Genomic DNA, 18029 nt, shown 5'->3' on the forward strand with positions numbered 1-18029 from the left:
ATCGATATTGTCTGGAGCTTTTACTGATGAACTGCATCAGGTTACTGTCATTCTTGCTGCTACAACGCCACCTGGTGGAGATCAGTGACAGTTCAGGATGAGAAGAGTTTGCGCCAAAGAGAGCATCAACTACAAAAACATGTTGAAGACTGTCAGGTGGAGGTGATGCAGTCACATCCTGTTATTTATTTCTAAACTAATAAAACATATCAGCCTCCATCTGATACAAAGAACTGTCTGCTGTAACACTGAGACAGCTGCAACTTTAATTCACAGGCATTTTGGCAAATTGTATTTATAGACTAAGCTTTGTGAAATACTTTTTTTAAAGGGAGAGTTGAATACATTTTTTTGGGACAGTTGGGGGTCTTTAGTGATTGAGGTGTGTGTCTTTTGTCTTCATCTACAGCAGCTCCCACCACTTACATGTTAAATAGCTATTTATATATATGTTAAACAGGATGCATCATGTTTGTTTTGTTTGCCATAAAACACAACATTAAATTAAATTATTAATACGTCAGTAATACTATTTCTTCATACATATAAATATATATAACCATTACCATCTAAAGCTGGATTAGTAAATTATTTTAATATCAGACAATCATATTGATTTATTTTGTCTTACTGAAACCTGGCTGAGTCATGAAGAATATGTCAGCCTAAATAAATCAACTCCTCCAAGTCATATTAATACTCACATTCCTCAAGGCACCGGGCGAGGAGGTGGAGTAGCAGCCATCTTTGACTCAAGCCTATTAATAAACTCATTTGAAAGCCTTGTTCTTCGTCTTTCACATCCAACCTGGAAAACATTACAGCCAATTCCATTTGTTATAGTGTACCGTGCCCCAGGTCTTCTGAATTTCTATCTGAATTTTCTGGGTTTATATCAAGTTTAGTCCTTAAAACTGATAAGGTTATTGTTGTAGGGAATTTTATTTTTCATGTGGATGTCGATAATGATTGCCTTAGTGCTGCATTTATCTCATTATTAGATTCGATTGGCTTCTGTCAGAGAGTACAGAAACCCACTCACTGCTTTGGCCACACCCTCGACCTTGTTGCATTGACATTGAGCATTTGGTGGTCTTTCACAGAACCCCTCTTCTGTCAGACCATTACCTGGTAACCTTTGAGTTTATACTCCCAGAGTGTACACCGTTAGTCAAAAGTTTCTACACCAGATGTCTAACTGACAGTGCTGTAGCTAAATTTAAAGAAGCGATTCCTTCTGCATTTGATTCAATACCACGTCTCAATGTGACGGAGGACTCCTGTGCTAACTTTAGTCCGTCCCAGATTGATCATCTTGTCGATAGTGCTACAGGCTCACTGAGAATGACACTCAATAGCCCCTCTAAGAAAGAAGATAATAAAACAAAGACAGTCTGCTCTCTGCTATAATCCTCAGACCCGCAAATCAAAGCAAAGATTGCGAAAGCTTGAAAGCATAGGGCGGTCCACCAACTTGGAAGAAACTCGCTTAGTTTGTCGAGATAGTCTTAAAACATATAAGAAGGCCCTGAGTAATGCCAGAGCAGCCTATTACTCATCAGTAATAGAGAAAAATAGGAACAGGTTTCTCTTTAGCACTGTAGCCAGGCTGAGTCACGGCTCTGTGGAGCCGTGTATTCCTTTAGACCTCAGTAGTCATGACTTCATGAACTTCTTTAATGAAAAGATTTTAACTATTAGAGGCAAGACTAATATCTCCTGCCCTCAACCAGTGCCGATCTGTCCTCAAATAGAGTGGCCTTAGAGGCTGCTGTAAATCATGATATATATTTTGATGGCTTTTCTCCCATCGACCTTGACCAATGTCTTGAACGGTTTCTACTTGTAAACCTTCTAGTTTGACCTTTAATTAGCACTTCTCTATTAGATATTATCAATGTGCCTTTACTAACAGGCCATGTACCACAGTCCTTCATAGTATTACCTTTAATTAGCACTTCTCTATTAGATATTATCAATGTGCCTTTACTAACAGGCCATGTACCACAGTCCTTCATAGTATTACCTTTAATTGGCACCTCTCTGTTGGATATTGTCAATGTGCCTTTGCTAACAGGCCATGTACCACAGTCCTTCATAGAAGCTGTAATTAAACCTCTCCTGAAGAAGCCCACTCATGATCCAGAGGTTTTGGCTAACTACAGACCGATCTCTAACCTTCCCTTCCTCTCTAAGATCCTTGAGAAAGTAGTCGCAAATCAGTTGTGTGACTTTCTACATCATAATAGTTTATTTGAGGACTTTCAGTCCGGATTTAGAAAACACCACAGTACAGAGACAGCACTGGTGAAAATGACTAATGACCTTCTAATTGCATCAGATAAAAGATTCATCTCTGTACTTGTCTTGTTAGACCTTAGTGCTGCGTTATCAGAAAACACTTTAATTTTTATGCAGATGATACTCAACTATATCTATCGACAAACCAGACAAAACCAACTGGCTCGCTCAACTTCAAGAATGTCTTAAAGACATAAAAACCTGGATGACCTGCAGCTTCCTGATGTTAAACTCAGGAAAAACAAGTTATTTTACTTGGCCATCTAATGATATAGTATCTGCAGATGGCACTGCCCTGGCATCCAGCACCGCCGTAAATTAAATGTTTCAATTCAGTTTATTTTATATGGTCCAATATCACAAATTACGAATTTGCCTCAGAAAGCTTTACAATCTGTACACATACGACATCCCTGTCCCAGGACCTCACATCGGATCAGGAAAAACTCCCAAGAAATAGAAAAATAACCTTTCACAGGGAAAAAGGGAAGAAACCTTCAGGAGAGCAACAGAGGAGGATTCCTAGCTGCTCTGCTCTAGCTCCCTGTAAAATCAAGAATCACATTTAAAATTCTTCTCCTCACCTTGATTGGGGATGCACCATCATATCTTAAGGAGCTTATAGTACCATATTACCCCACTAGAGAGCTCATAATATTACCCCACTAGAGATCTGTTCTCACTAAATGCGGGGCTACTCGTGGTTCCTAGAGTTCTAAAAAGTAGGATGGGAGCCAGACCCTTCAGTTATCAAGCTCCTCTTCTGTGGAACCAGCTTCCACTTTCAGTCTGGGGGGCAGACACAGACACCATATTTAAGAGTAGACTTAAGACTTTCCTCTTTAACAGCGCTCATAGTTAGGGCTGAATCAGGTTTTCCCTGGTCCAGCCCCTAGATATGCTGCTGTAGGCCTAGACTGCTGGGGGACATCTTAGGATACACTGAGCTCCTCTCTCCACTTTTCTCTCTCCTTTTGTATGAATTCATGTCTCTTCATTGCACATTACTAACTCTACTTCTTCCCTGGAGTCTTTGGGCTTTCTCGCCTCACAGGTTTCCATGGATCGTGGCTGTGTCTGGAGCCGGTCCTTTTTTAACATTTTGTATATCTTTAAGAATAAAATAAAATGTCTTGAATAAATAAAATGTTGACAAGTTCGCAATTATAACAGTAGATAGTTGGATCATCATCAATGTAAGCTTTCAGCTTCAGTGCTTGTTTTATTTATTATAAATAAAAAACAACAGAAGCTATTAGATTTGTAAAAATCCTACAGATGTTTCACAGTGTTGTTAACAGCCACTTTGAGGGAGTAAATACAAATAAACGCTCACATTCAGAACAGCAACACAACGACAGAATCCAACTGTTTAAGGTTTCTGTGGCACTTTCCTACTTTCCTGCTTTTTAAGAGAGAGACATGGTATTTCAAGAACACCTCACACGTTACTGTACTTTATAATACACATTTACACAGCACTGTCGACGTGGAAAACTGACCTAATAAATCTGGTACATTCAAAACGTAGAAAACGGTGTCATGAAGTGAAGTGATCGAGTACGGAATATAATAAATACAAAGTCAAGGAACACAAGTTGTTAAATTCTAAGGACTTCTCAGTGTCGGGCAGCTTCAGCCACAAAGAGATACGTAAAAGTGCAAATAAGAAAGAAGTGCTGGATTGTTCTTCCACTTGAGTCAACAGACAATTATGTAGAAGTGATTATTCTGTCACTATGAAGAAGACAGCGACAACCCACATTGTGAAGACATGACTGATAACACACAAAGCATCAACACGTTATATACTGTGGAGGTCTTGAATCAAGTTTAAGGCAATATTATATGGCAACATTCATTCATCCAGAGTCAAAACGTCTTCTCGCCCGATGACACAGATGCAGAATGCATAAATCTACCTTGCAGTTGAAGACTTTTTCGCATCAAGATGAATAAAATAATCTGACGGAGCAAAGAAAGTGCAGAAATTAGCATTAAATAGAAACCCTCTCCTTTCTCAGTGTTGTTGTTTTTTCTCTGCAAATCTGCATTTTAATCATTAGCACACCTTCATCAGCGTTATATCACTGACATATACAGCATTTCAAACTAATATAGGAGACCTCTCGTAACCTATACAGATGTAAGGAATTATATTGAGCTACAAGACTGTTTTGCAATATGACGCACGTCTTTTTTGTTGTTGTTGTTGTTGTTGTTGCATATCCTGACATCAGCCTTCATCAAAACCTTTTTCAACCCAAGAGAAGCTGAATTTAAGCGCATTGCAGAAACTTTTAATGCACATCATAATTGATATTGTAATAAAGAAAAAACAAATTGGGATGCAAAGTGCAAGACTACAGGTAACGAAACACGACTTTCTCAGAGGCACTCCTGTTGAAGGGTTGCAATTAAAAGGTGCTTCGCCAATGACGCAGCATTTGGTGGAAAGATATGACATGCTACTTTCTTTGATGTGAGGAAGGGCAGTGATGGATATGATACGTCTCTAATGGGTCACATTGACACAAATAGATTCAGAATTACCTTAAAGTATGCATCCCAAAAACACACACGCATGAGAAACTGCTCAAAACATCAAACCATAGAAAAAGTAGCAACTGGAAGACTCAAATTGAAAAAGAAATTGAAGACACCGTAAGATAAAAATGTTGACGAAACTAAATTTTAGGTATAAAAATGCTATACGAGCTATTCAAAGAAACTGCAGTTATATTCTGAATGATAAACGTCAACTGGAATGTTTTCTTCACTCTGTAAAGTCAGGTTATGGTCGGCGTTTTGGGATATGTTGTTGAACAGCTACATTTCCGGCATTTGTCTCTTATTTCTCCTCCGACTTCAGTCCGACTGGCCGTTCTGGCAGCCTTTCAGATACAGTTCATCCTGGGACAGATGTCCATCAAAGCCGTCCATGTAGAGGCTGCTGGTGCTGCTGCCGCTGCTGCCCAGGAACGTACCGACCGCTCGGCCCTGACGGGCGTGGCCGACGGCGTCGCTGAACACCTTGTTGATCTGCTCCTCTGACGGCATCCACCAGTCTGGGTTTGAGGCACAGTGCATCCGGATGAACTCTGGCAAGAAGAGTTTCAATCAAAACAAGATTAAGAAATGTGAAAGCAAACCTTAACTTGTACCCGGGTTTGTTTGATTTTTTAAGATTTGGAATGGAAAACACCACTGTGCTAATACTTTTGGACCTTTTCTGTAAACAAACCATGACAGTGGGAATTGAGTTAAATCAGGTGAAATTCACATTAAAAAGGTTTTAAAAGGTTTTTTAGTACAAGTACCAAACAGCAGACATACACAGTAAGCCGGTGAACATAGAGCATTTAGAAACTCAAGAGCCATATATTTAACTCAGGAGGTGGTGGAGACCAAAAACAGAGCTAAAAGAGTGAATGTCAGACTAACATTCCTCAGGTGGACACACACACAACTCTGAATAAATGATCATGTATATCTGTGACTGCTGGACGCTTACTTAATAAACTGTTATAAAGAAACTTAGAAACTTAAAAAGGCATGATATGTCAATATCGTGCGCTCGGTTTGTTTATGCTGCCCCCCCCAAGAGGCAGAACAAAATAACCAACGGTTAGACACTTTATTGTGGAAATGAGTTGAATCTGATTGGTAAGAAGTTGAATAATTGTGACCACGAACGATAAGTTAAACCATATCTATGTGAGCCAAACGAAAAAAATCATATTTGGTCCATGTTTGCTTGTGAACCCTCAGTTTCATATTGTTATGATTCCATGAATAATGATCTCACTGCTGCTTTTCAAATCTGAAACATGGGCTGTACAAGATTTAGTACTCTAGAAAGCATGGCACCGCATCATTCAAACAACACTAACGTTTTATAAGCAGACATTTGCCAGAGCTTCTAGCTCTACTAGTGTTTCAATTCCCAGCATTTCAATAATAATGCATCACTTAAACTGAGCAGACTGAAGCGTAATGCAACAGACTTTTTTCCAGGCCGTGTACCTCTGAGGCAGCTGACTTTGACGGGGTTGAGCGGTCGTCTCTCCAGGCCTGGATCTCCCGAGTGGACCGAACGCTTCCTTTTGCCCAAACCGCAGGAGAACTTGAGCTCGTCTGTGGTGAAGACGAAGCGAATCAGGTAGCGCAGCAGCCGCCTGCCATCTTTCTTGGAGGAGTTGACGGCTTCGTCCCACTGCTTATTAGAGATGAAGAGAGGATAGTTCTCCAGCAGCTGTTTGCTGCCCTGCAGGGAAGAGGAACATAGATTGAATACTCAGAAGGAGGTTTACCTCACGCGGTGATTTGACTTTTATTCCAGATTTGAGGACATTTTCTAAAGTTTTGTCCACTTTGAAATGGACCTTTAACCTTCTTTTAGGGTGCACACCATCATCTGGTGTCAATTTAACTAATTTGCCACCACGCCCGGTTTTCACAGACAAAATAATTGACAAATATACACTTTATTCTTTATAAATCTTAAAAACAACACATTTTATGAATTAAAAACACAGACCTCAAAGACTGTTTGCCGTTCTTCTTCCTGCAGAGACAGAGTTTTCTTTAATTCCACAATGACAAAGTTACTTATGTGGGATGGATGTGATCTGATATTTTCACACCTTAACATGTGCTACTGATCACACATTCTTTAAATAGCTGTGAGTAATGTATGGCAGCGTGAATCCTCACCTCGGTGAGCTGCTCCTCCGGCATCGGCTGGACCAGCTGGTTGTGAAACTCAAGAACAGTTTTGAAGTAGTCGAGGGCGTTTTGACAGGGAACTGCATGAAAACATGTGTGAGTAGAATTAATAACACATTGTCAAAATGATGACCCATCTGGTGATGACTTTAACGAATAATAATTCAGCAATGTGCAGATACGTTTGGCTGTTTTAGTGCAAATTAGGTTACGGTGACACTGGGGAGCTCAGAATGCTTTGGGGAGAGCAAGAAACTTAATAAAAATAGATGCTATTAAAACTCTGCGATGCATTTAGAGAGTGAGAACATGTGGCTTTCTGAAAATTATGACACTCAAGTCAGGGAGATGATAAAGTACAAAGATTTGGCATTGATCGGTGCAGGAAAAATACATTCTGAGAATATTTTCATATCAAAACTATTTTTACTGATTTAGAGGTGACAGATTAAGAAAGCGCTTCAATATATTTGTAGAAAATAAACAATTAGTTAATCTACACAAAATCAATTAATAATTTTAGTCGTGTGACTCGGGTCGGTAATGTTGATCCACCACTCTGGTCGAGACTGAAATATCTTTTATTATTATAGATTAAACCAGAACTGTTTTAAAGTCAGTCATGTCTCAAGTCTTTCGCTTCTTTTCTGGCCTATCAATATATAAAAATGTACTTTTGTATAAAGACAAAATATTTTTACAATAAAAGCTAAACATGTCTCATATGAACTCAAGAGTTCTTTTTTGTTGTGGTGCCAGCAGCTGCAGCTGAAAGTGTGCATCAGGTCATGGAGACGCCTCGTTATCTTATTAATTATTCATGATGTTTTCTCCATGAATGCTCCAAAATAGAAACTGCACACAATGCTGCATTTTTCTATATTCATAGGTCACCAAGTCAAGTCCCTGAGCTTTTTCCATCCAGCCTCAAGTCAAGTCTGAAGTCTCCAGCCCTGGATTAAACTGTCCAGCAGGACTCTTTTAACAGTGTGGTATTTGACTTAAATACAAGATCTGAGTGCTTCCTCTCCCACTGCCAATACCAACATTTTCACAAGAGTAAAAACAAGGTACAACGGAGAACACATAAGCTCCCAAATCACAAATTCTACGAGGATATTTTAGAAGGACGGCGTTCGTCTCTCCAAAGAAAAACCTTTCCTTTAGTTTGTCACCAATATGCATCGCTGGACTTTTGACCCATCCAAAAGAATAGCCTCAAACCCTGTGAAGTCCCAGCTTTCATTACTGCACCTGGGACATTTTCCAGCTTGTTGCGGAGCTCCTCGTTCTCCTGCTGCAGAGACAGCACCTCCTGCTCCAACTCCAGGCAGCGTGGGCAGCAGCTCTCCTCCTCCTCTTCCTCCTCGGGCAACGTGGACGACGGGTGGCCGTACGACTCCGACGGAGTGGGCGAGCCCCAGCCGCCCGGGTTGTGTCTTGGAGGAGACGCCCCTGAGCCGGGCTCCGCCGACGGACACTTCTCAGCGTCCAGACCGGCAGCCAGATGCTGCTGCTGCTGAGGCCCTGAGAGCAGATAGTTCTGGAGGGAGTCTGTGAAGATGCGGAGAACGGCAGAGGTCTGTTGTTGGTTCAAATGGCTTTGTTGGGCCTCCTCTTCTGGGTCCGTGGTGGAAGAGCTCTCTTCGGGTTTGGACTTCAGCAGCGAGGAGCAGTGAACACCCTGTGCCTCCCCTGCCCCGCCTTCCAGCTTGATGTTGGACGTGAAGGTGGAGGAGGAGGTGGAGGAGGAGGGCTCCAAGAGACGACCGTTGTTGAGGAGACTGAGGACTCGGCTACACTGCTGGGCGAAGGCATCCAGGATGAGCCGATTCTCTACGGCACAGGAGAAAAATCAAGAGGTCAGAGGTCGCCATCGCTCTACAACCACTGAGTCTGTTGTGTTCAGACGGATGACTCTGAATGAGGGTCACGGTTCAATTTTGACCACGAAAACAGCAGTTGACAAAATGATGCATTTTGTTCCATCAGCAGACGGAGTTTGTGTCATCACCATAGAACAAACTTTCCAGTCGAACGGGCAAGAAGTCAAAGTCGACCGTTCCATGACAATCAACAAACTCCATCTGCTGATTTCTTTGCTATCATTCGGCCTCGGTGGCTGTTGCATTATTACACATGAGCAGCATTTTACTGGGTTTTAGGTGAAGATAGTTTTTACTTCACAAATACACTGTCAGATTTTGTACTGATTTCAAATATTTGCTTTTATTGTGAAATACTGGATAATGTGACTTCTTTGTGAAAACCTTTGAACGTTTCATATTGCAATGTTAACAGTTGAGAGGAGAAATGTTTCTTTACCGACAAGACGTCTGAAATGTGACAAGGGGATCCAACCAGATATGCAAAATCTAAATCTGGAAGGATTCAATAAATTCAGCTGTCAAAAAAAACGTGCAGAGGTTTAACAACGTTTGCCTCTAAAATGTAGTTGAACCAGCAAGAAGCAGTAGCTCAAAAAGTACTTTAGTGTCGTATTGCTTAACATAATGAAGGTTGCAAACAGGAAAGCAGCCGATATGGAAACAGAGTCAGTGATTCTGTGTTCTGTCTTTCTCTGGTTCTGGTTCTTTTCCGCCTCACTTTTCTCTCTTTTTGTGGCAAAAATCTTTGCACATACAGTCGGCCCCTCTGCTCATAGAAATGTCAGCTTGATTATGCTGATTTATTCAGATGTCAATAAACTCTGAAGTCACAGTATCTGCTGCGACCAAACACAGCCGAGCAAAAAAAAAAAAATCAGCACGGAGCTATTGTCCAGAAACAAGCCCCAGAGTACAGTTTCCCTGGTAGTCTGGGCACGTCTCAATGAGATGATCTCACACATACCTCCATGTAATGATTATGAGTCCAGTGTCCTCACACACACACACACACACACACAGAGACAAAATGAGTTCTAGGCTGCCACTCGCTCAGACGTATCTATCAGCCTGGCGCAGATGTGTCGCATTTATTAATATGCGTGCTGTCTCTGTTTACCCGTCGAGATGTATCCGATATCATTCGCCTTCAGCTCCCCCCTCCACCCCAGTCGCCACCCTACTCTCTCCTCTCACCAGTTCTGTGGCAGTGTGAGCTGAGAGCCTCATAAAATTTCATTAAAAACAACACGCTCGGCAGAGGCAAATTTATGAGCCCCATTTATTTTAATCACAACTCTTTGGGAACGGCTTTTCAATGCAATTTGTGTTATTGTGTGCCGAGCTGATTGCCCAGTCCAGGGGTCTTCGCTGCCTCTCTTCTTGAGAAGGGCATCGTGGTTTTGTTATTTTCTTTTCAGCCATGAGAGGGGATGTTAGGTTCCTCCCATCGTGCAGATAGAGAGCACTTTGATGTTTCATCATCAGTAAGAATGCGAGAGTAGTTTAGCCGGGATTGGATGGTGCATTTTGTGTAATATGAGCAGGGAAATATATGGTTTGGGTAATTTCATAAGTGAAATCTGGGCCATGTGTATGCCAGAAGGGATGCAAACAATGGGTCATCGTGACTGAAATCTGGGCTTCATAGAATCTGTATTTCTGATTTCTGATTGAAGTGGGTTAAAGATGCCTAATTTTAGATCAAACGTAAACTTCACACACACATTTGCCAATTCTCACGTAGGTGACTCAATACAGTGAAACCTGAGCTCGGACTGAACCCTGGATTTTCTGCAAAGCCACAATAACCAGCAGCAAATTGAGCCTTTGCTTCCAGCGGTGATAAAGAGATTAATATCTGATTGGGAGGAGGAGATGTGATGTTTAATTTCGTAACAAGGATTAGGTTCAACGCTTTCATCTTAACGCTGCTTCCAATGGACCCGCCCTCCACACAGGGAACACATTTCTTCCTGAGACTGCACGGTTCACTAATGAACCGCAGCTGAGGAGAAAAATTAGCACGGAACAATGTGTTTCAACCAGATTGTGAGGGCCCTTCTCGCACGCACACACGCACACACACACACACACACACACACACACACACACACACACACACACACACACACACACACACACACACACACACACACACACACACACACACACACACACACACACACACACACATACACACACACACACACACACAGTCATTTGTAGCACATGCACACTGGAGATTCAATCATGACTGCTCTCATTACAGCAGCAAATCAATCACTGCTGACAGGAAGAAGAAAAAAGAGGAAGAAACGAGAACAAAAACATGATGCTCATGTGAACAAAGGAGATGTTCGCCCTTAATGACATCATTTTTTTGTGTTCTGTTCAAGTTCATTGACTCTGTAGAGGCTTTTTTAAAAAATTTTTATCTGATATCTGGGCAGCAAAAACTCTAAATATACACCAGAAACAGGAACTCTAAAAAGACATGTAGCTCGGAAAAGTCTCACCATCCCAAATCCAAATGACTAAAAGTAGCTTTAAGCAATGGGGCAGACCTCCACGCATGACCGGGAGTCACTCTTATCACTCTGAACAAGTTTGAGAACCCACCTGAGCTGATGCCGTAGGTGCAGTCTGGGGAGAATCGGGGCCCCGCTCTGCCGCCGCCCCGCTGCTGCTGCTGGGTACCAGGAGATGATGCTGCTGCCGCCGCCGCTGAGGTGGATGTCGGGACCCTGCTGCTGGGCCTGTTCTCACAGGGGAAATGATCCTGCTGCTGCTGAGCAGTCGGGTGATGCTGCTGACTGCTGCTGATAGCGACGCTGGTTTGGTGGAGCTGCTGCAGACGCTGCTGCTGCTGCTGCTGCTGCTGCTGCTGGTGGTGGTGATGGGGCTGGAAACGATGAGGCTGCTCGGGATGGAAAGTGAAGTGATGTCCGTCGCCAAACAGAGGCAGCTCGACCGCAGCGGACCTGTCAACGCGCGACTTGCCCGCGGAGCGCTTGCTCTGGAAGGTTTTCAGGGTGCTGTACGGACCCCGTTGTTGTTGTTGTTGTTGTTGTCGGCACATCTTCGGGGCGCAGGGCCCTCCTCCGTCCGCGGGCTGCATCGCTCCCTCCATCCCGGCCAGGTGTCACAGCTGCGGGGTCGGTATCGCGGCGTGCTGATGTGACAGGCTGGGGGATCAGATCCGTCACTGTCTGGCTCAGTTTCCCCCGTACACGCCGTGTGAAGGCTGGGCTCACTTACTTGACAAGCCGCCGCTCCAATCCCCAGTCGGGAGCGCCGACACTGAGACTCCCCCAGAGGGAAATACAGGCGGGACTTGTGCGCGGCTGCCTGCCTCCTTTGTAGCCCCCATCCACACAGAACAACGGGCCGCTATGGCATTTGTATAATCTGGAGATGAAAAAAAACGCAGAACGAAATCCTACAAATGAAAAGGCAGAGGCCATTTTGCAAGTGAGCTCAGAGGATAAACAGAGCAACATGAGCGCAAACGAAAGAAAAGGCCATCCGCACCCGGACGTCTTCAAACGAGCCAATAATCAAATATAATGAGCATTAGGTTGGTTGGTTTGGGTTTTTCAAAATATGTGAAACTGGAGCTTCAATTGCAACAATACCACTAAATAAAAGAAATTTCAAAAAATAAATCTAATAGTAATAGTAATAATAATAATAATAGTAATAGTAATAGTAATAATAATAATAATAATAAGAAGAAGAAGAAGAAGAAGAAGAAGAAGAAGAAGAAGAAGAAGAAGAACATATGATTTTGCATCTTTTTGATTTTATTCTTGGGATCCATATTTAAGTTTTTTTTTTTTTTTTTTTTAAATAGTGAATAGGCCAGCTGCCATTCAAATCAGAATTGACCTCGTGTTTAAAATAATTTTTAACGTCGCAGCTGTCTGGCATCCTGCAGGCCGAAAAGTTTGCATCAACACACGAGGGCGCCACATCAATAGATTACACAAACATGTACTAAATGGAGGAATGAAAAGACCTGCTGCTAATTAACATTGAGGTTTTTCACTCTCATTTTCAACTGGCCTGACTGGTTGGTATAGTTTGTGCTTCTGCGTATAATCAATATTGTCAAATATTGTTTACTACATGTCTGTATTGCTTATAATTATAAAATATGTATAGGGGATATATAAAGGAATGATCTGAATAAAGTATTAAGAGGGTGATATACTAAACTTTAAATGGTGATTATCATAAATGATCAAATAGTCATATTTTCAGACAACAATGGGGCATCTGATTGTGGAATTTAAATTAAATTATTCTGCAGAAGTTTTAACTTCCTTAAGTTTCTTCGTCATCAATCTATTAATATGCTTTAAAGTGAGCCTTTGCTAGTTTTTGCTGAACAGGATGGAGTGGCCACGACCTGTCGTGCCTGGACAAGTATTATAAACACACCCCATAAATAAAAGTATAAACATTATAAATGCTAAGAAGAAATGGGGTTAAAACATTTAGTAACAACAGGAGATAGAAGAGCAACGATGTCCACAAACTGACCCAAAGTCAGTTTCAGAGCAAAATCTCTGGTGTCTAAACTCACATCAGTCACAACATAGTATTGTCTCACTTAAAAGGTTTCCTCTCTGTTGTGATTCATGTCTTTACATTGAATACATTTACTTTGTTCGGTCTTGAATGTCAAAATGATGATTAATACAAACTGCAGGTCGATCTCACTTCTCATGCAATACGCTCGTAAACATAATGTATGCATGTTATTTGGGCACCTTCATGGTCGTCGGCACCGCCGCGACCACCACCACCACCACACGAACGCGCACGTTTGCTTAATGGGAGTTACGTGCGCGCGTGCACCGCCAGAGTCACAAAAGCAGCAACTCTCCAGCGAGGTGGGCGCACAACTTCTGCACCGACATCAACAAACGTCCTGAGGACCCACAACCCCAGAGAAGCAGTCGGTCTGGAGGAGCTACAAAGTTCACGGAGGACATTTAAAGAAGGTTCTTCAACTGAAGGTTCTTCAACTGAAGGTTCTTCAAGGGATTTGCTCACATTGCAATTTGGGAACTTTTGGGCTCAGAACAGATTGGATGGTGGGAAGATGACGGTGACATAAGTTTACATCCCCGGATCGCTGCGTTCCTCTTCCAGTGAATTCATCTCAATGAAGAGCCTCTAACCCGGACCGACGCACTCGGTGGCCGGCGGCTGAAGCCCAGGGGACGCAGGGAACCGTGACCCCCCCCCCCCCCCCCCCCCCCTCGCCGGGATGGTGTGCCTGCTGAACTGCGTGCTGCTGGGATATCTGACCTGGAATCTGCGGATATCGGACGCACAGGGGGAGTACTGCCACGGCTGGCTGGACGCTAATGGGAATTACCACGATGGCTTCCAGTGTCCGGAGGACTTTGACACCATGGACGCCACCGTGTGCTGCGGCTCGTGCTCGCTGCGCTACTGCTGCGCGGCCGCGGACGCGCGGCTGGACCAGGGCGGCTGCACCAACGACCGGGAGGTGGACAACACCGAGTTCGCAGCGCGTAAGTCCACAGTGGGTTTAAACTTACTGCCTTAAATGTGCGCCGCGCAGGCACTCACGAAGGTTTAGCATCCAGGAACACTTCTGAATGAGTTCACAGTCGATTGGATTTAACCAAAGTGTTATAGAAATAAAAGTACACAAAGGCAATAAGGTGCATGCACATGCTGATAGTTGCAGAGGTCAGCTGCACAACATTAATATAGACAATACATAATGCATGTTTCAGTGCCCCAGAACACTTTGAGTGTCCAACCACCAGCAGGCAGACTGCTGTCATGTGACATTATGAGACATGCCAATAAATACATATTTACTTTGCTAAATGTTTGGTTCATCCACTCAAACAAGACAGCAACACATGTCTGTTGTTTGGGAAAACAGAGGACACCATTTGTGGTATTCAACACAACATTTAGAGGACAAAATGTTAAAGTGTGTTGAATTGTAAAATAGGAAAAAACTAAATACTAAAGACACCTTTTCTTAGAATAATGTGGTCTGTTTTACAAGACTGAAAGTTTTGACTTACGCAACCGTGTACATGTCCAGTTCCTCTGTGTGTTGAGGGTCCCGACATTAATCAAACCAAGTGTCCAGTTTCCAGCACCTTCTAATCTCAGCTCCCGTGGCTTCATTTGACCCGAGCGCACTACAGATTACTATCAGGTGTGATGCAGCCTGTCAGTCACTCAACAAATGGTCTTCAAACTAATTCTTTACAAATCTTTCAGCAGAAATAAGCACAAAACTCACAAAACAAAAAGATAAGCTGGACCAGAATGCAGGAATGTATTCAAACCTTTCTCGCACAAGCCTGCTTATTGTGTTGCCAAAAATCACTTTGACTTTGGATTTGCCGACCCAAAGTAATCACAACTGAATGAGACGGCAACGGATTATCTTTAACTTCTTTAAACCTTCAATGGGCTCAACGTGTTACATTAACCCTCTGTTGAGGTGTGAAATCTCAAATAAAAGGCCGCTTTTACCCACAATGGGTTTTTTCTTCTTTAAAGTTTTCTTTAAATTCCCCAAACTGATAAGCTCCGGGGCCTTAACTGAATGGACTGTGTGCTCACAATTTCCTAATTTCTTCCTATCAAAATAAATAAACATTAGCTGATTTCCTCCCAAAGTGCAAATGGGCTTCACAGAGTGTAACCTGAGCTGTTTGTATTTTCCAACAGGAATGTTTCCTTTAGGTTTTGTTAATAATACTATAAAAGGACTTTATATAAATAACTTGATTAAATAATGTTCCCTTTTACAATTTTAGTCACCGTAGACAGTGTAGACTGTAGTTTAGGGACACACGTAACTTTAACAACTCGATTCAGGATTTATAAGCACGACATAAACGTTTATGTAGTTGTAAGCAGATACAGGTGTTTAATAATGTATTTATGCACCACTATATATCCTCCTTTGAGCATCCATAAGTGGTGACTGCTGTATGAACATGATGAATGACAATATAGTAAAATACAGTTGTAATCATAAAACAGGTCATAAAACATGTACTAAATGTTTATACACTACTTGTAAATGTTAAATAGTGGAGTTAAAGTGAGATGTAAGAAATAATGTAGAATATCTTTAAATTTATTTAAGTTTAATTAATTATTTTTGGTCTCCAGGGCAATGAAAATAGAAAATCAGACCACTAACCAGGGTCAATGTTTTCTCATGTAGATACATATTAATAACCTTCAGCTTTCTGTCACATGAAGGTGCTTCCTCACTATTGAGCCTAACTTACCTGGGTCTCCTCCCCCCTCAGAGCCCATCTACGTGCCCTTCCTAATGGTGGGCAGCATCTTCGTGGCCTTCGTTGTGGTCGGCTCTCTGGTGGCCGTCTACTGCTGCACCTGCCTGCGGCCCAAGCAGCCGACCCAGCAGCCCATTCGCTTCTCCCTGCGTAGCTACCAGGGCGAAACCATCCCCATGATCCTCACCTCGGCTCCCCCGAGCCTCCGTGCCCCGTCGCGACAGTCCAGCACGGCCACCACCAGCTCCAGCTCGGCCGGAGGAGGCAGCTCCATGCGGAGGTTTTCTCTCGGAGGGCCGGGGGGGCAGCAGCAGCACGGCTGCCTGGTGTCGGCCACCGTCTCCTCGTCGGCCTCCACCCCATGTCAGACCCCTCAGACTCTGCCTCCGCCTCCACCACCCCCCTACACATCCCCACCAGCACCCATGTCGGGAGGCATGCAGCACCAACTGCCCTCCACCCACACCCAGCTGCAACTCCACCAGCCCTCTCAGAGCTTCCTGCTGCCACAGCAGTACTTCTTCCCCCTGCAACCAGACGCCTTCTCGGCGGCCAAGGGCTTCGCCGACTTCGGACAGAGCTGACACGGCTCCCGGGAGGGGAAACATAAGAGGGATTACAAGCTTTATCTTTAGGTGGTTGGATGTGAGCCGGCAAACACACAACACCGCAACACAGCTGGTGGTGTTTGGGCAGAAGGCCGTCTGAACGGACAGGAGGACCAGGGATAAAGTACGACAAAGCTGCCCGGCCCGAGGCGTTTCTCCCCCCCCCCCCGACCCCTTCTGCATCACAGGACACATCAGAGTTCAACAGCCCTGTTCGAGGCAGCAACGGAGTTGAATCTCGTGCACTTTTATCTTAAATTGTAAACAGTCCTCACTTTCTATTTTTATACAGGCTGTTGGCTCATAACACCGACTAAACTCTTAAATCACAAACCTTCCTCTGAAAACTGAAATACTGCACGGGGCAAACGGCACCGTCACTCCGAGCATTGTTACATTATTAGAACCAGATGTGGGACACCAGGGAAATAGTGTTCTTTGACAATCGCATGGACCGCTGACTGAGGAAGGGTGGGGTGGAGTGGGTGTGTGGACCCGATACACAAAGGATAGTATAATTTGGAAGAAATGTGGACTGTCATAAAAGATGTTGCACATGCATTGTACCCAGAGCAGGGTTGTCATATTGATTCCCTAATTTACAGCGAATAAAAATGTTGCCTCTCCGTACCTTCCGCGCACCAACGTGATGTCTGTTAACTTACATTTTGTTGTGCTCTGAAAGAAGCCTCATCATCACTCGGACGGGAAAAAAGGAAACCGGAGCGGTCGGGCCTGTACAGCAGCTCACTACCTGTCGCTCGTTCTTGCGGCAGACTTCACAGCAGGAATGCAGCGCTGAGATCAGTCATTGTCGGTGTTCAATGAGCATGGCATGGTCACAGTGTTAAAAACAACTGGCCCCAGAAATAGAGGTTTAGGTTGCACCAACAGGTAGAGCAGAAACCTTGACAAAGACCTTTCTGTTCTCCGGTTATCTGACTGTGAAATGGACTGAGCGATCAGCGCCTCATGAACCCCGCAGACGGTTCGGTCTGCAGCATTAAAGATCTCAGCGGACTGTTCCATCACTAAATACAACCCACTTGACAGATTACACTAATAACTTCTTCGGGGCTTGTTTCTACTCACGGCCCGTCGGCTCTGACTCTATTTCACATTCCACACTCATAAATAAATAAAAAGTTGTGAACAAGTTTTGCTGACATTTCTTAAAATCTTTC

General features: G+C 43.4%; 2 protein-coding genes across 2 annotated transcripts; one reads left to right on the forward strand and one right to left on the reverse strand.

Moving 5' to 3' along the window:
- Window positions 1–5169: 5169 nt before the first annotated feature.
- On the reverse strand, window positions 5170–12048 carry LOC117737751 (BEN domain-containing protein 4). Its single transcript, XM_034543902.1, has 6 exons — window positions 11538–12048; window positions 8284–8865; window positions 7018–7109; window positions 6842–6868; window positions 6328–6568; window positions 5170–5402 (listed from the first exon to the last, which is right to left on the reverse strand). Exons 1-6 carry the CDS (start codon window positions 12046–12048, stop codon window positions 5170–5172), a joined length of 1686 nt encoding a protein of 561 aa, XP_034399793.1.
- A 2148-nt stretch (window positions 12049–14196) lies between these two features.
- On the forward strand, window positions 14197–16821 carry shisa3 (shisa family member 3). The gene is made up of 2 exons (XM_034543992.1): window positions 14197–14467; window positions 16250–16821. The coding sequence occupies exons 1-2, from the start codon at window positions 14197–14199 to the stop codon at window positions 16819–16821; spliced, it is 843 nt and encodes a 280-aa protein (XP_034399883.1).
- The last annotated feature ends 1208 nt before the right edge of the window (window positions 16822–18029 follow it).

This window comes from Cyclopterus lumpus, chromosome 10 (genome assembly GCF_009769545.1).
Source record: "Cyclopterus lumpus isolate fCycLum1 chromosome 10, fCycLum1.pri, whole genome shotgun sequence".
Classification (NCBI taxonomy): Eukaryota; Metazoa; Chordata; class Actinopteri; order Perciformes; family Cyclopteridae; genus Cyclopterus; species Cyclopterus lumpus.